A 25,790-nucleotide genomic window follows, 5' to 3' on the forward strand; every position below is an offset into this window, starting at 1 on the left:
TCCTGTTTTTCTGTATTTTACACACCAGTTGGATGTTACCGTCACATGAAGAAGAGAGAACCTGAACAAGATCACGGCTACGAGCTCTAGAGTTAAAAATGAACACACAAACCCCCGGGGAGCCCGACCGCGGACGAGGAATCCGGCCTGGAAAAGCGGGGTGCCCGAGGGGCCGCGGGGGGCACCCGGCTTGGCACAGCCCTGGCCCTGCCACCCCTTCCCCAGGCATGTAAGTCTCTTCTTTTATGTTAAAAAAAGAGAGAATATGACAAAAATACAAATGTCCCTAAAAGCGTTGTTATTACTGTAGTAGCAGTAGTATGACTTTCTCTCCAGATTGTCCAAAATCGTCTAAACTGGGGCTGCGGGAGCTGCTGGGAACCGAGGGTGCCACGGGGGGAGCAGGAAGACTGAGGATGATCCGGCGTCCGCCACGGAGAGCCACCACCGACCCCGTTGTCACCCCCTGTGGGGCTCCCAGGTGGGTCTGTCCCTGGTTTTGGGGGTCCCAGGGAGCAGGAAGGGGTCTGGCATGTGCATCCCGGGGCTCCGTGGGGATGCTGCTGCTGGCACTGATCCTGCCAGGCTGGCTGTCCCAAGGAATGCCACCAGCCCGGGGAATGTCACCTGCCCGCGGTGGGTGCGGACAGCAGCGCTCGCTCCACCCTTTATCCCCAGTGGTGGGCACGGGGCTCCCGGAGCAGCCCGGCTGGAAGGGGACCCTGTGGGGCTCCGCATCCCCCCCGAGGGGCCCCCACCTGCCCGGGGTGGGAGTGAGAGCAGGACCGGGGGTGCCCAGAGCGGCTTAGGGACCCCCCGCGCCCGCCGAGCCCCAAGACGGAGGTAAAGCATCGAACCCGGCTGAAGGCAGTGCACGAAGGGGCCCGCTTTGGATAAAGAACTGTGTCATGGCTTCCGATCCCAGGGAAAGGGGCTGTCCCCTCCCCTCGGTGTCCCCCGCCCGCCCCGGGACACTCGGGGGGGGGGCGGCGGGGACGGGGCGGGGCAGGGGGGGCTCCGTGGCTCCGCTGGCGGCTCCGAGAGGTTTTATTGAGCTGAAAGGGGAGGGACGGGGGGTCCCTCTTGCACCCGCAGCCTGACCCCCTGAAATGGGGGGCGGGGGGGCGAGGCCGGGGAGGGGCCGAGGGGCTGCGGGAGTGGGGCTGGAAGCACTCGCAGAAGTCCTGCCCGGTGGTGGGAATAGGGATGGGGGGACATCGCTTCTGGCACCTCCTCGGCCGGGGTTGGGGGCGGCTCCGCGCCCCCCACACCCCAGGGAGAGGCGAGGCCGGGGGGTCGGGGGGCTCCGTTCCCCTCCTCCCGCAGGGTCCCCGCGAGCCAGGCCGCTGTCCCGCCGGTCCCTGGCCGGGAGCGCCGCGGGAAGGGGCTGGGAGCTGGGAAGGGGGACCCCGAGCCCGCGGTCCGGCGGCGCTCAGGCCTTCAGCTGGTGCCACTGTGCCACCGCCTGCCGCGGGCGGGCGATCATGTCCTTCCAGTGCTTCACCTCGCCGGGACCGCTCTTCCAGGACAGGTAAATCTGCGGGAAAGGCACCCCTGGAGCCACCGCGGCCGCTCCATCCCCGTCCCTTCACCCCCAAACTGCTCCAGCCCCGCTTTTCCGGGCTGGGCGCGGAGCCGGGGGCTATTTTTATCCCTCGATTTTCCGTATGGCGCCGCGGAAAAGCGCGTATGCCGGCACTCGCTGCTGCTGCTGCCACCTCGGGGAGCCGGTGCCACCGCTCCGGCTCCGCGGATCACCGCCGGAGAGCCGGGATGGAGCAGAGCTCGCCGCTAATTATGCGATCAGAAGTGATTAGCGAGCCTCGGGCCACGGCGGGGTTTTAGCGGGATATCACGGACACTGCCTGTCCATCCCTGGAATCGGGCTCTTGGCTGTGCCCACCCCGCGGACGCTGCCACCTCCGGCCCTGCCCGGCAGCCCGCGGCGCTGATCCTGGGATTTATTGGATGGATTTATCCCAACCGCTGTGCTTTCCCGATCCCAGCGCGGCGTGCGGGGATCAAGGGCGGAGATTACGGCGCGCGTTTGTCATCGCTGCGCTAACGATGAGCTGGGCGATTTCATGGATAATTCCTCCGCTCCTGTCCCCGCGAGTAATCCCAGGGGGTGGGAGCCGTCCGGGTGTGGCTCCCCATGCCCCATCCCTGTTTTTCTGGGGAAACTCCGGCACGCTGTGGCCGTGCCACCCAGCACGAGGGGTCCCCACCGCGCTCCGCACTGGAGATGGCAGCAGGCGCCGGCAGCCCCGGACCTGGCTGTCCCCGATTCCCACCTGGCTGTCCCCGATTCCCACCTGGCTGTCCCTCGGGCGTGTCACCCACCTTGCCGATGACGTCATTGCGGCTCAGCCTGTCCTTGTCCATGACGGTGATGACGATGGTGGTCTCGCGCAGCCGCTCCGTGGGGATGTCGAAGGCGAAGGACTCGTTGAAGACGGGGTTCAGGCACCGCTTCATCACCACCGTCTTCTTCTTCTCCACCCGCTTGTCCTTGTACATCAGCCACACCTTCACGTAGGGATCTGGCGGGAGAGGAGCCGCTCTCAGCCCCGGATGGGAGCCAGGGAATGCTGCCCGGGACCGGGGGGAGCCGGAGCCGTACCTGAGGTGCCCCCGATGTCCATGGCTTTGAGGTTCCGTGCCTTGATGATGTTCACCACGATGGAATTGGCCGAGGGGTTGTAGCACAGCGACAGCAGCAGCTCCCCACGGCTTCCCTGTAGGACACACGCATTCCCTGAGGACACCCACGCCCCCCAGAGCTCCTCGGTGGGAGCGGGGTGCTGGGATGGGACCCCCACCTGGAGCAGCCCAAGGGTGGGGTTTGGGAAAGCACGGAAAATCAGGGCAGGAGGAAAGGGGGCCGCCCCCAGTGGGACATTTTCTGGTCTTGCTGGAGGCAGGAGGAAACATTAATTTTAAGTCTACCTGAAACACTTTGGTTTGACCCAAAATGAGACTTTGGGCTACTTAATATAAAATTTGGGAAGAGAAAAGTCTCCGTCAGACGTTGAAGCAGAAAATGTCCCTGTTGGAACCGGAGGTCACCTCCCCTCCCCAGGGGGGCGGGAAGGGGTCCAGGGCCTTACACTGCCATCGCTGCAGGGCTTCAGATCCTTCCAGAAGGTCTGCATCTGGGTCAGGTCCACCTTGTTGAGCGGGATGGACACCTCTCCGATGGGATCATTGCGGCTGAAGCGGTCGTAGTCCAGGACCTGGAGGTACAGCACCCGCTGCACCACCTTCTCGTAGGGGAACCCTGTGCCGGAGATGGAGAAGCCGGAGGAGATGAGGAGCAGTTCCAGGACTGCTCCACCTTTCCTGCCCTGGTGTCAAGATCCCGGGAACCGGCAGAGGATGGGGAGCAGCCCACGGCACGAGGAGCTGCTGCCAGGTTAGTTCCCACATCTGCGCCCACCCATGGCGGCATGGAGCCTTCCAAGCCTTCCCCCACATCCCCTTTATGGGATGCACATCCAACCTGGCCTCGGTGGCTCGGCCAACCCATGGCATCACCCACGTCCCCAGGAGCATCCCAGGAGGCTCCGCTCCCACCCTGACCCACTCCAGTCCATCCCAATCCATACCTTCGAAGAGGAAGGTCTCATTCCAGTGTGGGTTGAGGTTCTTCCTCTTGACCTTGGTCTCCAGCTTGTGCTTCTTGTCGGGGAGCAGGTAGATCTTGACGAAGGGGTCGCTGGTGCCGCTGAAGTCCTTGGCCGGCAGCTCCTGCGCCTTCATGATCTTCACGGTCAGGGTGGACTCCTGGAAGTTGTAGCCAACGCTGAACTGGATGCGGCCCAGGTTCTCCCGGCTGACGCCTTCGTGGCCCTCGTCATCCTCGGAGCCCGGGGAGAGCTGCGGGAGGGGGGAAGAGGGGGGTGAGGGCAGCGCCGGGGGCCGATGGGGGCCCGACCCCAGTCCCTCCGACCCCAGCCCTGCCAGCTGTCAGGGGACATCAGCCTCTCCCCGGCTCCCTGCCGCCCCCACCGCTTCCGACGGCTCCTGGCTCGGCGCCACTCGTCCCGCGGAACGGGAGCTCCAATTAGCCAAATTCCTCCTGACAGCGCGTCCCTCACGTGTCCGGCACCGCTCGCTCCCTCGTGCCAGCCCGGGGGACGCGTCCGCGGCGCGTCGGCTCGGCCGACGGGGACTTGGCACAGCGGGCGGGGACGTGCTCGTGGATGGCGCAGGGAAGAGCCGGGAGGGTGGGATGCCGACCATGGAGACCCCCAAACCCGGCGCACCCCACCCACCCACCATGAGCATCTCGCTGGTCAGGGAGTTGACCAGGTCGGAGACGGAGGAGTGCGGCTCCGTCTTGCGGTCGGACTCGTCGTGCGGCGGCTGCCCCTGCGCCGGTGCCGCATTCCCAGCCTTCCCACCGGCCGGCAACCTGCGGGAAGAGAGGCCTTGGAGGAGAAGGGCCGGGAGCCGAGGGCGAGACAGCGAGGGGCGTCCCGGGCGCCCTCTCCCAGCGGATACTGAGCCTGGGCTGTGCCGGCGCCCGAGGGACGCTGCCGGGACAGGCGGTGGCTGCAGCCCGCCAGCATCCCGGCCCTGGTCCCGGAGCCAGCTGGTGGCCGGGCACCCTTAGGGCACGGCAGCAGGTCCCCCTGGCCACGTCCCACGGCGATGGCAGGGACAGCCCGGTCCCCACAGCACCCACGGCTCCGGCTGCTCCTCACACACCACAGCCCCTTATCCCGGTGGGCGCCGGCCACCCACGGGTGCTTCACGTGGGCTCGCTGCCCCGTGTCCCCCTTTCCTGTGGCTGAGACACCCCTGGGATCACTGTCCTGGCTGTCCCCACACAACGTGGCTCCTGGGCACGGTGCCGGGCAGGGTGGGCAGCCGGGAGCGGCGGGAGGCAGACGGACAGAGCAGCGATGGAGACGGGCGGGAACGCCCCGAGGCCACGCTGCCACGAGGCACGGGGGACAACGGGACACAGGCACGTGGCGGAGGGGACAGGCAGCCCGGGATGCTCCCACCCCCCCGCCACGGCTCCTGCCCGAGCTGGGACACGGTGACAAACCACCAGAGGGGCCGAGAGGCGCAGGGACACACGGGAAGCCACAACATGCCATGGACACGCGCCACCACGCCAAGCACACGCAGACACACGGGGAGGCGATGGGGACACCCACACGCACACACGGGATGGCACTCGGGAAGGGCCGGAGAGGCCGAGGCAGCTGGGGAGGCAAAATTAGGTTAAAACCAGGGAAAATGAAGGCGGAGGAGCCGGCGGCGAGGCCGCTGAGCGAGGAGGCGCCGGTGGAGCCGGGAATGCCGGCGGAGGTCACGGATAGCGGGAGAGAGAGCGGGAGAGAGCAAGAGAGAAAGGAGGAGCAGCGTCGTCCAGCGCCGGCCTGCCGGGAGGGAATGGGAGAGAGGAGCGGGGCGGATGGACGGACAGACGGAGTCGCCGGGACAGGAGACACGCCGAGGCGCCGGGCTGGAGCCGCCGGGGACAGGCTGGAAGGAAGAAGCTGCGAAACAGGGATGGAGGAGATGTTTTGAGGAAGAAGAGCGGGTGGTCGGCAGCGTCGGTGGGCGGGAGAGAGCCGAGGCTGCCGGGGCGCGTCCCCTCCGCCGGCCGATCCCGCCGCGTCCTGCGGAGCCCAGGGAACGAGGAGCGGGAGGGATGGAGGTGGGGAATGCCATGCGTGTGCTGGGATGGGGCTTCGGAGCAGGGAGCTGCGGCAAGCGGGGAGCGGGGAGCAGGGTCTTGCGGCACAGCCACCCACCCGCCGTGTCCCACGTCCCCGTCCCCTCGGCACGGGGCAGCCGGCGGCCGGCACGGGCTGCCGGTGCTCCCGGCGGGGACCGGCTGCGCAGCGCGACGCCGGGGAGGGAAGTGCTAAAAGATGGAGCGAAACCAAGCGGAGCAGGGTAAAAATAGCCGGCGGGCGAGAACGGTGCCAGTTCATCCGCACGCCGAGCACACGGGGAGGCAGCGCCCGCCGGCTTCACACCTCCTCCCCGCTCCGGAGGGGATGAACACCCGCTCCCGGCGGCGCACGGACCCTCTGCCCCTGCCAGCCAGCGCCGATGGCCGCGGCCGGGCGCCGGTGCCGGGGCTGGATGCGCTGCCGAGCCTGCGGCACGGCGGGAATGCGGGGAGCAGCCGGAGGCGAGGGGCTGTGCCGTGCTGGAGGAGAACGGGGGGTACGGCGTTCCCCCCCCCGGCCAGTGGCGCCCGCTCTGTCCCCCTGCCGCCGCAGCGGTGTCCCCGGATGCCCGGGGGAGCTGCCCATCCCGCCGGAATGGAGGTGGCAGCAGCGTGTCGGGATGGGACGCGGCTCAGCCCATGCGGCGTCACTCGGGGGTACCCCCCGTGTCCCCCTGTCCCTGAGCGCGTCCCCCCGCCCCCTCCCGCATGCAGCCAGGGCCGGGAAGGGCAGGAGGGGGAGGAAGGAGGGAGGAGGAAGGGATGGGGGTCCTCTCGGTGCCGCTGCTCCGGAGGCAGAACCGCGGGTGCCGGTGCCGGGGAGAGCTCAGACGTCCCGCTGGGCCACCCTGTGCCGCTCCAACCTTCGCGCTCCACGAGGCCAGCCTCCTCCTCCTCCTCCTCCTCCACCCTGGGTGGGGCCCTCGTCTCCTCCTCCTGCGGGACTGGCCTCGTCCTCGCTCATACCTCTTGTCCCCCTGAGCGTTCGCCTGGTTCGGCTGCGTCCCAGCGGGTTGCAGGTCGGGAATATTGGCAAAGTCATCTTGCTCTGAGAGTCCCAAAACCAGGGATAACACCACCATCCGGCCTTCCCTGCCCGGGCGGCCCCGCCGGCAGCGGGAGAGAGAGAGAAAGAGAGAGGAGAACACAGCGTCAGGCAGGGAACCGGCAGGAGCCGGCGGCGTCCCGCGGACCCCCGGCGGCGAGGGGACCCCGGCTCTCCCCGCCGGCTCCTGCGAGGTGGCGATGGCCGGGATGGGCGCGCAGGGCTGTGGGGAGAAAGGCGCCGGCTCCGGGGAGCCCGGCACGCGTGGATACCCCCGCTGTCCCTCTCCTCCAGCGGTCCGGGCAGGGAGGATGCCAAAATCCTGACGAACGGGGGGAAAAGATGCCTGGAGGGGCTTGGGAATGAGGGAGAGTGTGACAGGAGGGAGGCGCCAGCATCGTTCCGTGGAGGAAGGGATTGACGGTGCCATGGCCAAGGATCTTTGCCCTCTCCGGGTCCTCGCCCGGGTCCATAACCGCATTTACGCCGCGGCGCCGGGGAGGGTGAACAGGGCGAAGAGCGAAAGGAAAATCGATGGATCGGGAAAGAGGCGGTGGGAAATGACAGCTGCTGCTCCGCTGGGAAGCGGCGCTGACTCGGCACGTCTGGGCTCTGCGGCTGCTCCCCCTCCGCCAAGCCAGGCTGAAACCAGCACTGGGCGCTGGGTAAACAGGGAGAACGTGACCCTCGGGGTGGCTGGTGAGCCGCAGCTCCACGTCGGGAAGCCGGGAAATGGAGCTGGGAGGAACCCCTCGGTGGGAGAGGGCAGAGCGGAGAGGGGATCGCGGGCAGCGCGCCCCAGGGTGCCTGGAGGAAGGTCCAACCCTCTCTCCAGAGTGGGAAGGAGCGGGATGGGCACCCAAATTTGTGTCTCTCATCTAATCCTGATGGAGGAAGTGCTGTGTCAGCTCATGGAAGGGCAGGGTCAGCCCTGCGTCCCCCTCCAAGCGCCGCCAGCCTGCGGAAAGCAAAGCTGGGACCTCAGCATCCCTTCTTCCAGGGTGCCGGGGGGCAACAGCGGCCGGGGAGGAGCTGGAGAATCCAAGGGAGGATGGAGCCGGGGGGCCCAGCTCTGCAGAGGAGGGACAATGTCATGTGCTGAGATGCGGCGACAACACGGGACTCGGATTAGTCCCCGGGGTTTGATGCTGGAAATCCAGCGCCGATGGAGGAGATGGGGTTAAGGCGGATTAAAGATCCCACGGCTCCTCCGGCTGGGAGTTATTATCGGGGCCCAGCTCACGGTCACCCCGGCACGGGGGACTCTGCCACCCCCACCCTGACAACTTGGGACAATGCCACTCCCTGGGGACCTCGCAGGTGGCTGTTCCATGAGCTGGCCCATCCCTGGGGATGGAAGAGGATGGCCAGGGACGTGGCAAAGCACATTGGGGAAGTGCATGAGCCCCTGCCCTGAGCCCCCTGTGAGCCGGAGGGGACATGGATCTTCCCGCAGGCCGTGGGCAGCGTGTCCCCGAGGGGGTGACGGATGAGTGGCCGCGCTGGGGCAAGCAAAGGAGCAGAGGAGAGAGGGATGGAGAGAGCAGAGGAGCAGAGGAGAGAGAAATGGAGAGAGGGATAGAGAGCAGGATGGAGCAGAGGGATGGAGCAGAGGAGAGGGGATGGAGCAGAGAGAGCGAAGGAGGGGAAGGGGTGGAGAGAGGAATGGAGGGGGATGGAGAGGAGGATGCAGAGGGCAGCGATGGCGAACGCACACTTACAGGAAGGACTTCATGTCCAAGCCGCGGTTGCGGATTTGCCCCACCACGTGGTCCCAGCTGCCGGGGTTGGAGCGGCTCCGGCCCCCGGCCATCCGTGTCTTGGAGCCGGCGGCGGTGCCCTGGCGCGCCGGGCCGCCGCGGGAGCCCCGGGAGTTGGCGGCGGCGGCGGAGGAGCCGCTGTGGGCCTGGAGGTGGCCCAGGCTCTGGCTGGTGGTGGGCTGGCTGTGGTTGGCGCGCTGGTGCTGGCTCAGGGGCTGCTGCAGACTTTGCTGGCGCACGAGGGTGCGGGGCCTCTGGAATTTGGGATCGCCTGCTGAGGTGGGGATATACTCAAGGGTAGTGGCTGTGGACAGGGTGGAGTCCTCGAAACTTAGGGAGAGGAAGGGCAGAGGAGAGGAGAGAAAGGAGAAGAAGGTGAAGGGGCAAAATTGGAGGAAGGAAAAGAAGAGAGTTAGAGAGAAGATGCCCCAGCGCAGGGAGCGCTCCGGCGGGAGCCAGCGGGGGCAGCGCCCGGATCCTCCGCCTCTCGCCCGCGGCTCGGCCCTGCCGGCGGCACGGGGGGCTCGGGCCGCCACCATCCTGCCTCCCGGGGGGCTCGCCAGGGCCGGATGCCCACCCGCTCCCGCGGCCGCCGCTCCGCCGGCGCCTTCCCAGCACGCCGGCCGACCTGCTCTGCGGGATAATTAGGCTGCTGCGTGGAGGCAAATCCCGTGGTGCCCGCTCACGTGCTGCCAGCCAGCCCATCGCAGCGTCCCAGTCCCTCCCAGTCCAGCCCAGCACCCAGCAGCGGCGCCGCGGGGGCTCGGCGTCCCGTCCCCTCGGTGCGGGAGGCTGCGGGAGGGGGGGAATCCCGCAGCGCCGCGGCGGGGGCCGAACCCCCGTGGTGGTGACATTCCAGCGAGGCGTCCCCAGGGCCAAGCCAGGCTCCCACCGGGGTGGGAGATCGTGGGACTGGGGGATACGGACGCAGCTCTGGTGGGACACGGAGAGCGGAGCAGCCCGGCCCGGGGCGGACGGGCTTCGTGTGGGCGGCGGAGCGGGGGGAGCAGGCGGGATGCCCCAAGGAAGCGGCGCTGGCCGGCGCTGGCCATGCAGCACATGCGTGGCACAGCCCATGCAGCCCCGCAGGATTGCCCACGGCAGCCTGGCAAAGCTCGTGGCCGCGAGATCAGGGGAGGAAAGTCCCCCTCGGTCCCGCCTGGCACCGAGGAGCGGCCTTGAGCAGCAGCCACCGACCCTGTCCCGGCCTCGGCGCTGCGAAGCTGCTCCATCGTGCAATGCCAGCAGCGGGGACAGAGAGGGAGCGGGGAGGGATAAACAGCTCCAAAACACAAACAGAAAAAAAGAGGTGAAGAAAGAGCGGAAGATGGGAGAAAGAGAGAGAGGAGGGAAGGGAGTGGAGAGGAGCGGAGAGCTGGGATGGACGGAGCCCCACGGCCGGGGCCGAAGGCACTGCCCGGACGCTGCCGCCTCCCCCCCGGCGCCGCCGCCGGCCTCCTTTCGTTTTCCTATCGAATCCCAAATTAGTTCAATTTACAACCTCTCAGTCACAGGAAACTAAATCTGGCTCCTGTCGGCCCCGCGCCAGCTGGAGGCGCGGGCTCCTCCAGCGCCGTGCCAGGCGGCACCGCGCCCTGCCCGTGCCCGGATGGATCCCCTGGCACCGGCACAGCCAGACCCTCGGCCTGGACCCCCGGCACACCCCCACTCCCGGCGGCGCTGCGCCAGAGGGGTGCTGGAAAACAGGATGCTCCGCCACATCCCCTTAACCCTGCCCTCGCCCCCTGCGCCAGCCTGTCCGGATTCCCAGCGGGATTTGTTTCTCCACCAAGTCTAGGGACGGCTGAAAGCTCCCGCTTTTCCTCGCCGCTCCCTCCTGCTTCCCAGTGCCCAGCTGGAGCGCAGCAGCCTCACGCCGAATGGGCGGTGTCACCCAGCTCTCCCGGGACCCCCCGGCTGCCACATCCCAGCGCGAAGAACCGGAGCAGAGACCGGGAACGCCGGACGGAGCCCGCAGCCGGCACAGCCCCGTCACTCCCCCGGCAGAGCCACTGCGCTGCCGGCAGTGAAAGGTCTCGCCGAGACCCCCACCCCGGCCTGGAGCCCTGCAGAGCCTGCCAGAGCTCGGGTTTTCCCTAAATCTGATCAATCCCGGACTTTCCCCAACTTTTCTCGGCATCAGGTGCCGGCGCCGGGTCCGGTGGCTGTGCCGGGGGTCAGGGGAGCGCACGGAGGGGAGATGCCGCACGCTGTCCCTGATTGTCCCTGAGGGATGGGAGCCTGGGACAGCACCTCCTGCCCTCGGGACACCACCGAGGTAGCGCTGCCTGCCCTGAGAAGCCGAGCTGGGAATGCTGAGCCGCTTCCCCCCGGGATTGGGCAGAAGCACCCTCAGCGCTGGAAGTACGCCGGGGACGGCACCCAAAGGCGCTGCTCCTGCCCGGCTGCCTCCTCTGCTGCCCCTGAGCCAAAACACCGCTGGGAGAACGGGAAACGCCTCCTCTCCCTCGGCACGGTGGTCCCGGGGACCTGTCGGTGTCCCCCATCCAAGCGCATCCGCAGCGGGGAGCGGGCGCCCGGGCCCGCCGGCCGTGTCCGTGGCCGTGCCGTGCCGGACCGTGCCGTGCTCACTCACTTGGACAGGCTGAGCTTCCCTGCGGCCAAGTGGCTCTGCACCGTGTGCCAGCGGCCCCGTGCCGCCTTTCCCGCTCCGGGCTCGCTGTGGGCGGACACGCTGCTCCTCATTCCATCCTCGCCGAGCCGCTGCTTGTCCCCGGGCCGGCCGTCGCGGTCCCCGGACAGCCCGGCGGCGGCCGACGCCGTCAGCTTGGCCCCTGATAACAGAGAGCCACTGGGCCGGGCCGGCGGCCGGACCCCCCCAAGACAGACACGAAGGGAGCCGGACGGACACACGGACGGACGTGGAAAACGTGGGGAGCCGTCGGGGAATGAGGGGAGGGCGACAGAGCCGGAGGGGGCAGACGGACAAGAGACGGACAGACAGACAGAGAGAGAAAGAGAGACATCAGCACTGCAAAAAAAAGGGGTCCTGGCCGCGGGGTGCGCGGGGGCCTCGGCAGAACATCCAAGAGAGAGGGCGGAGGAGGGAGAGGGGTCGGGAAGGGGGGTCCCGCTCGCCGGCAGCCCAGCCCCGGGGGGACCCGTCCCCGCGCCGAGGGGGTGCCGCCAACGCGCAACCCCGTCCTGGAGGGAGATCCCGGCCGGCCCCGGGAATGCGGGAAGGAGGGGTTGCTCGTCTCCATGGGACGGCCCATGGGGTGGCGTGCGGGGAGCCCGGGATCAGGAGGAGGAGGAGGGGGAGGAGGAGGAAGAGGAGGAGGAAGGCGAGTGGGTGCTGCCCATATACTCACTACGCGGAGCAAACCCGGTAAGGAGAGACTCACTTGAGGGAAAGGCGCGGATCACCGTACGGAGCGTAAGGAGAAATGTTTAGGATAAACTCCTTGGGAGGGTAGGAGCTCCATTTCTGCTGCACTGTGTTGTCATTGTTATTCCAAAAGTCTCTGTCTAGATCGCTACAGCGGCCGGATTCCGGGGGAGAAAGAAAAGGGAAATACAAGAGAGAGAAGCTGAATTCCTGCGAGAGGGAAGGAAAAGCAGCCCTCCGCCCCCGGAGCGCCAGGATCCTGCGGAGAGAGACAGGGAGCCCACCCCTCGGACACCGACACACACACACCACACACACACGGACACGGACAGAAGGATGGGTGGATGGAGGGATGGGAAGAGCTGTGGAGAGACTGGAGCGGGTGGCTCGGCCAGCTGGGAAGGAGAGAAGGATGTGGGGGGGCTAGGGAGGTGGCGGCGAGCGCGGTGCTGGCACAGCATTCCCAAACGCGTGTGTCCGTGTGTCCTCGCCTGCTCAGCAGCCGGGTCCTGGAAGCGCTTGGTTAACCATGACACTGCTGCGTGTTGGAGACCATTCCGGATCCCTTCCCTTGCGGATCCCTTCCCTTGCGGATCCCTTCCCGTGGAACCGGCCTGCTGCCAGCACGGAACCCGGACCTCCTGGCTCTAGGAAGCCACCAGGGACTGGGGGACCCAGCAGCTCCCTGCTGGCACCTGAGAGACTGGAAAAGCCCCCAACGCCCACCTGAGCTCCGGGCTGATCTCGGTGGTATGGAAGGTACCGGAGTTTGGGAAAGCCGCCTGTGCCATGGCATTGGGCAGGATGCGCCTCCCGCTCCATTTCCAGCTCATCTCGGTTGGCTGGGAGCAGCCGGCCAGGTGCTCGAGGTACCCCTGCACCCCAATAACACCCCGGGCCAGCCATGGGAGGAGGTTTTCCATAGGCTTATTCCAGGCAGGAGCTATTTCCCTCCTGGTCCAGTTCCCTCCTCCCTGGAGGCCTGCGGAGGGGCAGCGCTGGATCTGGGATGCCCAGGAGAGCCCCCCCAGCTTCCAACCTCTCCTTCGCTCCCTACCCAGCGCCGTGGGATGCGCCAGCTCTGCTCTCCTTCCTCCATGGAATGCTTGTGGGATGCAGAGTCATTCCAGCCCCGCGGGGCAGGGCTCGGAATCCGCACGCCCAGGCCTGGAGCATCCCTGAGGACACCCACGCCGAGGTTCCCGTGACTCCGTCGTGCCCACGGCTCAGTGGGATACACAGGGATGCTGGAGACACCCACCAGCTCTCCCAGTCTCCCGGAGCCCCTCTCCCACTGGGAGAAGGCACGGCCACCTCTGTCCTTCCTCTCCCCCCCCATCCTGGCACCTACTTGATGGTTTTCTTTTCGCTGCGGCCGCGGCTGGAATCCGGAGTTCCCACAGTCTCCAGGGAAGTCTTGTAACGCTTTCCCTGTGGAAAAGAGAGGAGAGGGGGGTCAGGGGGTGGCAGAGGACCCCCGGAGTATCCCAGTGGGGGATGGGAGCTGCTACCACCTGGAGGGTTTGACCTGGATTTTGCCCTTTCCCTTACGGTCTCCAGGCTCCATCCCACCCACCCAGGCAGCAAAATTCCCAAAGGCTCCATCCCTTGGTCCTTGGGGGCTCATGCCCTGCGTCACCCCAAGGACAGCACGGCCACCGCCGCCAGCATCCCATTCCATGGCCTCACTGGGAAGGAGCGGATAATTTTAGGCCTAATTGGGCCTGAATTAATTGAGTTCACCTTTCCCAGCGCCAGGGAAGCGCTGCCATAGGATAATGAAGCTGGAGCTGGCTCCTAACTGGGGCTGGTAATCAGGGCACTCCGGCAGGTTCCGAGCGCGGCTCCGAGCCAGGGTGGGCAGGAGCCAATTAATGCCAATTATCCAACAGTTGGGAGCCAGAGATGCTCCAAGCAGGTGCTGGGCAGATGAGGTGGGATGGGAGCAGCTGCCGGAGCAGGGTGGGGTGGAAAACTTCCATCACGCTGCTCCTGGATCTCAGGAGCCAGGCTTGCATCCAGCCTGCCCATGGAATGGGAATACTTCTCCTTTCTCCTTCTTCCCAGCCTCTTCAGATCCACATGGAGCCACCTCCTTGGCTTGCTGGGGCACCTGGACCCTCAGCACAGTGTCCTTGGGCAGCCATGGGCTAATCCTGCCAGGAGCTGCAGGGGAACACCTGGATCTCCTTGGATTCACACTGGCTAATCCTGCCAGGAACTGCAGGGATGTTGGCTATTCTTGGATGCCCAAGGGCTAATGCTGCCAGGAGCTGTAGGGGAGCACCTGGACCTCCCTGGATGCTCACGGGCCATCCCGGAGGGAATCATCCCCCAGCCCTGAGCTCATCCATGTCCCCCGGCTGCAGAGGCTCGGGGCTCGTGAGGACACGGCAGCGGTGGCCGCGGGGGCACGGCCCGGAGCCGGCCCGCCGGGCTTGGCCGTCATTCCCACGCAGCCGCTCCAGCTCCGGGCGCTGTCGAGGGCCGGTTGGGATGCGCCTTCCCGGCCAATTTACACTTGTTTGTTCCTCTGCCAGCTCCAGCCTCCTCCTTTCCAGGGCTTTTCCCTCTCTCCCCATCCCCTGGGTGGCACCTGGAAGGGCCCTTCCCACCCACCGCCCTCCCGCTGCCTCATCGCCTTGCGGACCCCCTCTCCCATTCCCAAGGGAATGCTGCCTTCCCACGGCTCGGGGTGGGCATCTCCCTCGCGGGAAGCGCCGCTGCCATCGCAGCACTTGACCCAGATTCGATTCCGATGGCGAAGGAAACGTGGCCGAGCACGTCCTGCTGCCGGGAGAGGAGGAGCAGAAGGAGGAGGAGGAGGAGGGAGGATGCGGGGCGGGAGGGAGCGCTGTCCCAAGTCCCCGGTGGGAAGCGGGGAGGGAAGGAGGGATGCGCAGCGGGCGGCAGGGATGGCTCACGGCACCCGGCGCTGCCAGGGACGGGCTGGCCGCCTTCCCGCGGGGCTTTTCCAGGCAGGAGCGTGCCCAGCAGGACAGGGGCCAGCTCGTTCCGGCTCGTCACCAGTATATATCCATATATTTGGAAACTTCCCTTTGTGCCACACAAACAGTTTCGCCCAAACATTTCATTAGCACATCCGGAAAAGCCCAAATAAAAGCTGCAGCCGGCGGCTCCGGGGAGCTGCCTCCGCCTGGCTGCTGCCCTGGAAGTGGGAATTGCCCCCTGCCCGGCGGCACGGCGGGCACGCCGGGATGCCGGGAAGGCGGGAGGGGAGCCGGCCACTCACCATTTTCCGCTGGCACCACTGGCAGATCCCGCAGAGGACGATGGTGACGCTAAGGCTGACGGTGATGATGGCTGAGACCAGGAGGACGTCGCGGGAGGGGGTCCCTGGGGGGAGCAGAGCACAGAGGGGGGGTCAGACCTAAATCCCGGGGTGTTCCCGGCGTGCGTGGGGGTACAGGGAGGGAAAACGCAGGGAAGGCGGTCCAACAGGCTCCGACCCCGTCGTGTCACGGTGGCCACCTCCGTGGCTTCCGGGCTCCAGAGGAGCCTGTCCTGGGAGGAATCCGGCCCCGAGCGCTTCCCGGGAGCTCAGGATGGAGTTTTAATCCCCGCCGGCACCCTGGGAGCGCTGGCACGGCCGGCAAAGGCCGCGGTGCTGCTTTGTGAGCCAATCCCACACGGATTCATCCCAAACGGCAATGCAGACCTGCCCCTCCCCAGCCTGGCCGTGGGGACAACCTTGGGGACCCCAAAAGTGTGGGAAGGACCCATCCGCCTCATCCAGCACTTCCGCTCACACCCATGCTCCCAAGCATGCGGAATGACCACCGTGGGATGAGAATGCGGACCCAAGGTGGCTCGGAGGGACCCAGTGGGACCCCAAACCGGCTCCGCCTTGTCTCCAGGCAGGATCCCTGTGGATGCTCCGCATCCCGCCGTGCCCGCTGGGATGGGATTGTCCATGGCGGGAGCCCCAGCTGGCGGCGGGAGGCGGCGAGGCCGGAGCAGCGCCGGGAGCGGTGCTGCAGTATAAATATTAAACAATAGATGTTAATAATTAATTCGCCCGCAGACCTTGTTATTGTAACGAAATTTCCCGGCGGCTCCGAGGCCGGGCTGAGTCAGAGTGGACCGGGAGGGGGGATCAGGGCTCTGGAATCGCCCCTGGCACGTGCCGAGGCACCCGCAGCTCCCACATCCCCGCTGGAAGCAGACGAGCAAAGGGGATGGTGACCGTGAGGGGGAGATTTATAAAAAATTCCTTCAGGAGAAGAAGAGGGCGGGATGAGGTGGGGGTGGTTTTGGGGACCCGTCCCCCCTGCAGCACCCGCGCTCCCTCCATCCAAAGGCAGCTCCTCCATCGCTCCCGGATCACGAGGAGCTGTGTATAAAACTCACATAGCAACTGTTGCCTAGGAGGGAATTTGGGACCAGCCCTTAATTTCCAACATTTATAAACCCCGGCTGGATAAGCTGCCGGGGGAATGGGAAGCAGCCGGCACGGCCGGAGAGCGCCGGGCACCCCTCCTGGGGTCGGACCCCGACCAGTTCAAGTGGCACCTGGGCGTACTGGGCGGGCTGGGAATTGGGATGAGCCCTCCTTGCCCCCCCGCTTGGCGCTCCCTGCTCCAGCTTGGGAACACCGTGACCCCTCTGGCTTATCCCGGAGCTCCAACAGATCCCTCGGTCCTCGCAGGGGTCAAGTTCATCCTCAAATTAATCTGGAGACAGGGAATCAAAGGAGAAGGCGAGGGGAGGCGTGGGCACTGCGGAAGCCACCACGGCCGTGGCGGTGGCCAGAGAGGGACATCAGTGAGCGCCGGTTCCCGGAGCCAAATTCCCCGCGCCGAGGTGCCACCACAGCCCCAAACCTGGCGTCACCCCACGATCCTGACGGACGCGCCAGCGGGATCCTGCCCGGGGGGCTCCGGGGGTGTCCCTGTGCACGGGGCGGGCCCGGCCCTTCCCGGTGGGATCACACCGTGTCCCCTGGGCGGGGGGAGCGATTCCGGCCCCCAGGCTGCGCCGCCCTCAGCATGACTTAAATGACTCGTTTTCCAGGCAATTAGCTCTCGGTTAATTAAAGTCTCGGAGCCGCTCGGAGCTCCTGGCGCGTCCCCAGCCCGGGGGCGCGGTGTGGGGTCCCTGTGCCGGTTGGGATGGGATGTCCTGGGGCGGCTGGATCCACGAGGGGCGCGGGGAGCTGCGTGGCGCCGGGACGCAGCCCCGGGAGCGGGTGACAAGGTGCAAACGCGGCGCTTGTTGACGCCGCCGCTGGCCCTCCTTCCCCGCCGCTCTCCATAAATCTCCGCGGCTGCCAGCGCGGATCCAGGCGGGAGCGTGGAGACGGCTGGGTGGGACTTGAGGGTCCGCGGCCCCGGGAGCCCTGCGGCCATGTCCCAGATCCTAGCGGCCCTTCGCTGCTCCTGCCTCATCCCAAGGGCGCAGTGAGGGGGGGCCGTCAGGCGGAGACCCCACGCCCCTCCTCGGAGTGATCGAGGTCCCAATCCCGTCCCACGTGCTGGCAGAGCAGGGGATGCTGCGGAGGCTGGGAAGGGGGTGGAACATCCCTGCGGCTCTTTCATCAGGATTCAATGCCACTTGACGGGATATAATTCCACTTTTCCAGGCCGTTATTGATGAGGGGATTACCTGCCTCCTTAGCGCCGCAGCTCTCCAGCGTGGGATTTGTGCAGTGCTGCGTGAGCAGGAGCCAGGGAAGAGGGTCCCTGTTCCAGGGGGAGAGGGCTCTGCATATGCAGGCAGAGGGTCCCCATGGCAGGGGAGAGGGTCCTTGTGCCAGCGGAGAGAGTTCTGGGTTCAGGGGAAGGGTCTCCGTGGCAAACCTGGGACAAGCAGGGAATCCCCGCACCCATCGCAGTCCCCACCTCGGAGTGGGAGACGAGGAATGTTTGGGAGACAGGGATGCTGTCACGTGCCTGTCCTCCTTTATCCGCCGCTCCCGCGGGCTCGGGATTAGCTGCCTCCGGAGCACGAGCGAGCTCCGGCCTTTGTGGATGTGAGGAAACACTTCAAACCCGACCCCGGCACAAGGAGAGGCGCGGAGATCCAGCAGGGATTAGTCCTCTCCAGCGGTGTGAGAGCCGGAGATCCGGCAGGATGCCCCCGAAGGAGGGAAGAGCTGCTGATGTTGATGGATTCGACACACGGCTCAGCTCCGGTGCGGGCAGGAATGGTGGATGCGGGAGCCGTGGCACAGCCCATTCCAGGGACACCCGGAGGTGTCCCAGCCTGCTCCCAGCAACTCCTCCGTGACCTCTGTCATCCACTCGGTGGCTTTGAGCATCCTGGTGGCCCTGGGCATCCCGGTGATCCTGCATGTCCCAGCATCCCTGTGCATCCTGGTGGCCCTGTGCATCCTGGTGGCCCTGGGCATCCTGGTAGCCTTGGGCATCTTGGTGACCCTGGGCATCTTGGTAGCCCTGAGCATCCCGGTGGCCCTGGGCAACCCAGTGTCCCTGAGCATCCTGGTGTCCCTGTGCCTCCCAGTGGCCTTGGACACCTTGGTGGCTTTGTGGCACTGGTGGCCCTGTGCACACTCAGCTCCAGGACAGGCCTTGCTTGAGCCCAGCACAGCGAGACCCTCAGGCTCCAGGGCAGCTCCACCTGTTTCCCCCAGTTCCCTGTTTTCCTGTGCCCATCCCAGGATTCAGACCCATCTGGCAGCTCTGCCACCACCTCCAGCCAAAGCACACAGCCCTGGAGCAACGCTGGGAGGGCAAAGCCCCTGCGAGGGGCATCCAGGGGTGGCTCCAGCTCCTCTCCCAAGTGACAGCTCCTGCACAGGATGGAGAGGCTGGAATCTCCATGGACTGCCAGTGGCTCTGGATGAGCAAAGGCCTCAGAACAAGCCTCACACCTGTGGCACCCTGGCTGGAACCGACCTCTCTGCAGGTGTCCCAGTGTGGATGGCCTCATCCAGGCTCTCAGGGCCATATTTTTGGATCCAGACCCTGAAATTCCCAGCTTTTGTGGACACGGCGTCTCCCTGGCAGCTGCTCAGCATCGCAGCCCCATCTCCTGGAGCATCCTCCCACTCACCCTGTTCCAGCGGCGAGATCCACGGATGCCAAGTACCCTGGGGGGGAAAATCAAAGTTGTGGGGAGCCCCCCCCAGGCCAAGCTCCCACTGAGCTCCCTGGAAGTGGTGATCAAAGCCGACATCCAGAGCTCCACATGGAGAAACAGCTCCATGTGCCAGGCTGCCAAACCGGCAGCGGAAACGTGTGCATTCCCGGGAAAAGGGCAGCGGGAGAAGGTGCCAAGCGAGCAGCGCACCCCCCCAACATTCCGCCGTGTGCCGTCGTCGTGAGCCGCAGAGCTGGGGTGGGGTGTGACGGTGAGCCTGGACAGGGATGGCGGTGGCAGGGAAGGGATGCGGGATGGGAAGGGATAGGGCAGGGATGTGGCGTCGGAGCAGCCCCTCGTGCTGCCGGGGTGGAGGGCCACGCGGCACCCAGCGAGGTGGCCACATTCTCACGCCGGGGCTTCCCAGATGCTGCCTGCCTGGCACCAGGCCATTAATTCCTCCTCTTCTCATCCTCCCACTCATTTGCTTGATATTTCCCAAACCTCTTATTTTTAGGATGCAGCTGAAAAGCTGTGAATTTGCAGCTTTCGCTCCTGTGCAGGATCGCGGGCGTGGGGCAGGGGGGAGCGGGGCAGGACCCCGGCAGGCACAGCAGGAATGTGGAATCCAAGCCCTTGGCACAGGGAGAGGGAGAAGGGATGGGCACGGAGGGGGACGAGGCTTTGCTGCCATTCCTGGTAGCAACCCAGTGGGCATTTTGGGAATGCTGTGAGCCAGGCTTGGCGTGTCACGTGGAAGAGCTGGAGGGCTGGGCCAGCTGGGTCCGGCGGTGCCACCTGCCCACGTGCTGCCAGGGGTTTTGTAGACGTGAGAGATCACTGGAAGCGCCACGGCCATCTCGCTTCCCGGCAGGATCCTGGGATGAGCCTCGGGGGAGAGGAGTGGTGCCACAGCTCAGCGCCCCAGGCGTGCTCCGGGCGAGAACGGGCGTCTGCTCTCCATCTGTCTGTCTATCTGTGCGTCCTCCTCTCCAACACATCCATCAATCTCTCCATCTCTCCATCCATCCATCCATCCATCCATCCATCCATCCATCCATCCATCCATCCATCCGTCTATCCATCCCTCGTACACATCTGCCTCTCCACCCAGCCATCTGTCCATCCCCCGGAGCTGTCAGTGCGGCCGGCTCTGCCTCCCCCACACCGAGCTGCCGGTCCTGGGGGGCTTCGGGTGGTGGAGCCCACCAACCCACCACGGGGGGCTGGGGGAGGTGGACAGCGTCCCCAAACACCGCACAGCCCCGCCTGGATGTTCCCAAACATCCCCTATCCCCACCAGCTGCCGCGCAGGGATGCGTCCCTCCTGTGTCCCTCCAGCCCTGATGCCACCCGTCCCCGCTCCGTGGCCGCGGCAAGCAGCAGCTGGGGATGGAGGGAGAATTTGGCAAGGGAAGGCGCTCCTTCCCCGGTGCCGGGCTATTTTTGGCCGAGGATTTCCGGAGAGCCGTGTGGTTTCTCTGCCTCGTGGTCCCCACCGCGTCTCTCTTCCCGAGGAGCACCCAGAACTCCGGAGCCCCCTCTGCTCCCGCGGTTTGCATCCATCCCCATCCCCATTCCAAGCCGCTGCTCCCGAGAGGACGCTGCTCATCCCCCGGCCAGGCTGGTGCTCCGCGTCATCCCTGCTCCAAAATGAGCCCTTGGGCATCGCTCCCCACCCTGGAGTCACCCCAGCCCCCCTTCCCTTGGCGCAGAATCCTCTCCTGGCTCCGGCAGCGGGCACGGAGGAGCGGGCTGGGCTCTCATCCCGAGTGGCACTGCCAGCTCTCGCGCCGTCGCCACTTAGCCTCTCGCCCCAGGGCTCTCCATCATTCCCGAGCCCTTCGGGTGACAGCGGGAGAGAGGCAAGGCAGGGAGCCAGCGGCTCCCAGGGAACAGGGGCGGGCAGGCTCCGTGCAGCCCAGCCCAGCTCCACGAGCCGCCTGCTTGCTTCCCCAGCTCCCTCATTCCTCCCGGACAGTGCCCCCCAGTCAGGTCACCCGGGATCCACGTCTTGTCACGGCAAGGCCACCGTGGGGACAGGATTCCCGCAGGAAGTTCAGGGATGGGGAATGCTCAGGGTCGGCCACAGCCCTCAGACCTGGGGGCTGGCGGTGCTGGGAGAGGAAGAGGAGGCTTGGAGGGGAACACATGGAAAGATGGAGAAGCGCAGCTCGGAGGGAGGAGGCAGAGGAGGGGAATGAAGGGCCGAGGAAGGCCCCAGAGGGAGGACTGGGGACACAGGTATGGCAAGGTGCCCGGGGGAGGTGAGGGCGGTGGAAATCCTCCAGCAGAGCTTGACGCCGGGGCTGCATCCTCCAGGGATACACGGACAGGGTCATCCATGGGGCTGCAGGGATGGTCATCCATGGTGGAGCGGGCCCAGGACCCATCGCCCCCGCAGCCAGCAGTGTCCCACAGCCCCTCCGCAGGGGAAGAGACGATCACCCCTCCTTCCCTGGACACCCGGAGCCCCCCGGGGTGTATCCCGCGGGCTGTGCCGGCCTCGGAGGGCCGGGAGCGGGGCTGCTGTGCTGCGCTGTCCCTCCGCCGCCGCGCCGGCTCCGTCCCCGCCGCCGCGCCCGCTTCCCTTCAAACCTCATTAACTCCCCCCAAGGTGACCCTCTCCCTCCTGCAGCCAGGCCCGGGGACACCAGGAGGGGACGGGGCGCCGGGGGGGCACCCGGAGCTGGCAGGCGGGCGCGGAGCATCCCGTGCCACAGCCACGCTGGCACCCGCAGGGACGGGGGATGCTGCGCTTGGCACATCCCAACCCGCCGCCCCCCACGCCCAGCCTGGCCCCACACACGTCCCCCGGGGCCCCGGTCACAGCCAGGGGGGTCCGTCCCCCTGCTCGACGCTGGGGCTCTGCCCATCATGCCCGCGCTCCCGCGGCTCTCCGGGAGCCGTTCCCTTGCCAGATCCATCCATAATGGATATTGTAGCCGAGCCCCCGGGGGCCGGGGGGTGGCAGCGATATTATCTGCATCTGTCTTCATTCCCCGCTCCCCCCTCCTTCCTCGGCAGGCGGAAAAGCCGCGAGATCAGGCGCTGGAAAAGCCGCCTCCGGCTCCTCTCCTGCTCCTTGGAGTCAGGGGGAATCAGCAAGACCTCCCTGCCAGACCCCCCGCCCCAATCCTTGTCCTTGCTGTGGCCCAGCCGTGCTCAGGGGGGCCCTGGGACACGTCAGGTGCGGGCGTGGGGAGGCTGAAAGGGTCGGAATTGGTGGCGACTGCTGGGAGCAAGGAACCCCCGCCCTGGGGGGGCTCAGCATCCGCGGAGACCCCCCACCTCCACAGAAAAGGGGATGGAGCCGCCGAGGGGGACAAAGGGCCGTGGGTGAGGCCGCGGGGGATGCTCCGAGACGCAGGCGGGAGCAATCCCTCGGGCTGGAGCAGAGGGGCTGGCAGGGAGGGGGACCCCGGAGCCGCGCAGGATGGGGGTCCCGGGGGGGTCTGGAGCTCCCCCGCTCCGTGTGGGCGCCGCACGGGACGCGAGGCTGCAGCAGGTGCCTGGCTCCCGGCGAGGCCCGTGCGCTGCCATCCCTGCGCTCTTTGTCTGCCTTCCCGCCCGTCACGCTCCCTCACCCCGCTCGCCGCCCCTCCGCCGGCCCCCGCCTCGCTCCTCGCCGTGCTCCGGCTCCTTTGGAAGCCCGGCTTTTCTCCCAAGCCCCGGGGAGCTGCTCCCACGGCCGCGCCAGCACCAGGGCGCTCCATCGCCCGCTCCGAGGCGGTGCGGGGGGAAAACAGGCAGCTGCTGCCTGGTTATTGATTCACCACCTCCTGCCGCCGCGCGGCTCTGCTCGGAACGCTTCCAGCCGGGAAAGATGGGGACGTGGGGAGCAGGGCCCCCGGCACCTGCTCGCCGCGCTAAGATGGAGCTTTGGGGATGCGAAGGTCGCCCCAAAGGGGACAGCTGGTGCCAGCAGCGGGGACAGGGATGGAGAGGGGGGTCTGGCAGGAGGAAGGGAGCTGTCCCGTGTTCCCAAAGCAAGGGAGACATTGGCCCTGTGGCACAGAGGGCGCCTTTGCGGGCAGCCCCAAGCTCTGCTTCGCGCTCGGACGCGGCTGTCCTGACACATCATTGGGTGGTCCCCCAGCAGCACGGCCCCCTGCGGCTCCCCGAAAATGCCTCCAGCTGGCGGGAGCCGCTTTGGGAAGCGCCTCAGCTTGATCCCAATTCACAACACCCCTTGCCAGCCAAGACCAGACTCCCTCGGGCGTCTCCGAGCCCAGAACCAGACGGCCCCAGCAGCACCTCCGGGCTCCGCGTTGCCCCCCCGGATCCCCCTTTCCCTGGGCGGCAAAGTTTCCCGAATTTCCCCACACGGCGTCTTCTCCCCCCATGAAACGCAGCCGGTGCTGGGGGCCTCAGCCACTGTCCCCGCACGGTGACACGGAGCAGGGGATGAGGAGGACGAGGCTGGGGCCACCTCGGGCAGGGATTTGGGGGGACAACAAGGCACTGCTTCACCCCGGGATGTGGCTTGGCCGGCTCTTCCCAAATCCCGCGGGGGTGTGAGCTGCCAGCACCCCCTCAGCCTCTGTCGGCGTGGGGGGACAGACCTGGCACCCCCTCAGCACCACGGCCAGAAAATCCGGGAAAGGGGGGAACATCCAAGGAAGCAGGCAGTGCCAGGGTGCCGGCACAGGTGTGTGCACCCCCAGCACCCCACGGCTCCAGGCGCCACGGCACAGCCGCCGCCGGTGACGTGGGAAAACTCCCACGTGACGGGAGCCCCAGCAGCCGGGGAGCACGGGGTTTGGGAAGCGGGGACAGGGGGTCTGTTCCCCCAAGTCCGGCAGCTCGAGCTCTGCCTTGGGAGCTTCCAGCCGGCCAAGCAGCTCTGGCCATGGCACGGGCAGCCGTCGGTGGCCCACCGGCCGCCGGCGGGAACATCTGGCAGGGACGAGGGGGGACAAATTGGGGGCAGGTGCAAAGTTTGGAGGGGAAATAACACAGGAGCAAATCTCGGGCACCGGGAGGGAAGGGGAGCCCCGCCACGCTGCTGCCGGCGGGGACTGGCTGGCGTCCCCCCTCCGCCACCCACCCCCCGGGTGACCTTGGGCCAAGCAGTGCCGTGCCGCGCTCCGGGCATCCCTGCGGGGTCGCGGTGGCACAGGATGGAGCCGCTCCCCGTGGGAGCGCTCAGCATGCGGGCAGGCGGAAAGTTGCCCTCGAAGGCAGCTCGGCCGGAGCTGCCAACTCCCGGGCAGCGGTGACGCTGTCACCTGCCGCGGGTGACAGCGCGTGGCGGTGCCCGGCGCTCCCCAACCTGCCGGATCCCGCAGGCCTGGCACCTGCAGCTCTCCCCGGCGGCGCCCGCTGTCCCCGCCGGCACGTCCCCCACGCCACCGCAGGACACGCTGTCCTTCTGCCCGCTCCCCGGGCCCCGGGACACGGCCGGGGACAGCTGCCAGGCCCCGCTGATCCGCATCGCTCCGGCAGCATCCCTGTGTCTCCGCACCGTCTCGGGCACCCCCAAAACGTCCCCACCAGCGTCCCAGATTCCCTGGTGCGGGGCCGACTGCTGCCTCCCGAGCATGAGCTCAGCAAATCCGCACCGGAGGAAGCCCCTTCTCCAGCCGCCCACCCCCGCGTGTCCCGGTGCCATTCCGGAGGTGCAGCAGGACGGGGCTGAGGGACCCCCAGAAGGATGGAGGGTGCGGGCGGTGAGGAGCAGGGATGTGCTGAGCGCTGGGTGCTGGTCTGGATGCCGGGATTTGGGGCTCCCCCGGGAGTCTGGGGGTTTGCTGGGGGTCTGGGGAGCGGGGTGCTGCCCCCGAGGCTTGGGGTGTCCCGGGGGGGAGCCTGGGCTCCGGCAGCTCCGCAGGGTGAGGAGAGGCGGGATGTGCTGGATGCTTGTCTGGGCGCCGGCACCCAGCGGGATTTGGGGCTCGCCCCGTGTTTTTCGGGGCGCTGGGGAGCAGGATGCTGCCCGCGGGGGTTGGGGTGTCGCCGGGCGGGGGGTGTCGGTGGCTCCGGCAGCTCCGCAGCGCGGTGACAGCGGCGGCGGTGACTTTCTGCCCAAACTACCGTAACTCCCGGGGAGGCGCGGGGGGAAGCGGGCAGCGGCCACGGCGGATCCCCGGGGGGGCGGCGAGCGGCCGGCCACCCCCGGTGCGTGTCCCCGCGTCCTGCGTGTCCCCGTCCCCCCCTCCCCGGCGGCCCGGGGCTCACCTGCGCTGGCAGCCTCCGGGTGCAGGTACATGGTGGCGGGCGGCGGCGGGGCGCGGCGGGGCGGCGGGGCGGCGGCTGCCCGGTGCGGCGGGGCCGCGGCTCATCAGACGGCGGCGGAGGCGGCGGCGGGAGGGGGCGGCGGGGCGGGGGGCGGCGGCGGGGCGGCGGGGGCCCGCATGCGGCGGCGGGGGGCCGGGAGCCCCGCGGAGCCCGTGCTGGCCGCCCGCTGCTGCGGGGTGCGCGCGTGTGCGGGTGCGTGTGCGGGTGTGTGCGGGTGCGTGTGCGGCGCGATCCTGCATCCACTTGCTGCTCGCTGCTGGCGGGATTGGAAACTGCAGCCGCCGGGAAGGGAGGAGGGAGCGGAGCGGCGGCGGGGGGGGGGGGAGGTCGGGGACGCGCACGGAGGGAGGGGGACACGCGTGGGGTGGTGACACCGCCCGCGGTGACGCCCCCGCGGGCCCTCACGCGCTGCGCCGGTAACGCGGCTGCGGGGCCGCCGTCCCCCCCCGCCACGGTCCACGCGCCGCACCCTCGTGGGGAAGGGGACACGCGTGGCACGGGGCAGGGACAGGCGGGCCGGCGCAGGGGTGGCACAGAGGGCCGCCCACACGTGTTCTCGTGGTGGCATTCCCTGGGGAGGCCGAGCCCGCCCCGGGTCTCCGCGCACACGCGTGGGGCCGCGCGCGGGGCCCCCCC

General features: G+C 67.5%; 1 protein-coding gene across 6 annotated transcripts; it reads right to left on the reverse strand.

Moving 5' to 3' along the window:
* Positions 1-25,170, reverse strand: SYT7 (synaptotagmin 7). 6 transcript variants are annotated; one of them, XM_048306690.1, is made up of 13 exons: positions 25,095-25,170; positions 15,106-15,209; positions 13,204-13,283; positions 11,869-12,000; positions 11,100-11,315; positions 8,465-8,833; positions 6,665-6,790; positions 4,282-4,417; positions 3,609-3,879; positions 3,111-3,280; positions 2,624-2,738; positions 2,344-2,543; positions 1-1,537 (listed from the first exon to the last, which is right to left on the reverse strand). In XM_048306690.1, exons 1-13 carry the CDS (start codon positions 25,123-25,125, stop codon positions 1,433-1,435), a joined length of 2,055 nt encoding a protein of 684 aa, XP_048162647.1. In that variant the 5' UTR covers positions 25,126-25,170; the 3' UTR covers positions 1-1,432. The 6 variants fall into 6 exon arrangements, with proteins under 6 accessions (XP_048162647.1, XP_048162649.1, XP_048162648.1 ...); XM_048306692.1 differs by lacking the exon at positions 11,100-11,315; XM_048306691.1 differs by lacking the exon at positions 6,665-6,790.
* Positions 25,171-25,790: the final 620 nt, after the last annotated feature.

Source organism: Corvus hawaiiensis, chromosome 6 (assembly GCF_020740725.1).
Source record: "Corvus hawaiiensis isolate bCorHaw1 chromosome 6, bCorHaw1.pri.cur, whole genome shotgun sequence".
Taxonomy (NCBI): Eukaryota; Metazoa; Chordata; class Aves; order Passeriformes; family Corvidae; genus Corvus; species Corvus hawaiiensis.

Bases quoted from the DNA above. Each gene is read 5' to 3' on its own strand.
- SYT7 (XM_048306690.1), bottom strand. From the start codon at position 25,125: ATGTACCTGCACCCGGAGGCTGCCAGCGCAG. The intron at 12,001-13,203 runs GTAGGTGCCAGG...CGGCCGCTGTAG, and splicing joins AGCGAAAAGAAAACCATCAA to CGATCTAGACAGAGACTTTT. The intron at 6,791-8,464 runs GTAAGTGTGCGT...CCGCCCGGGCAG, and splicing joins TTGGACATGAAGTCCTTCCT to GGAAGGCCGGATGGTGGTGT.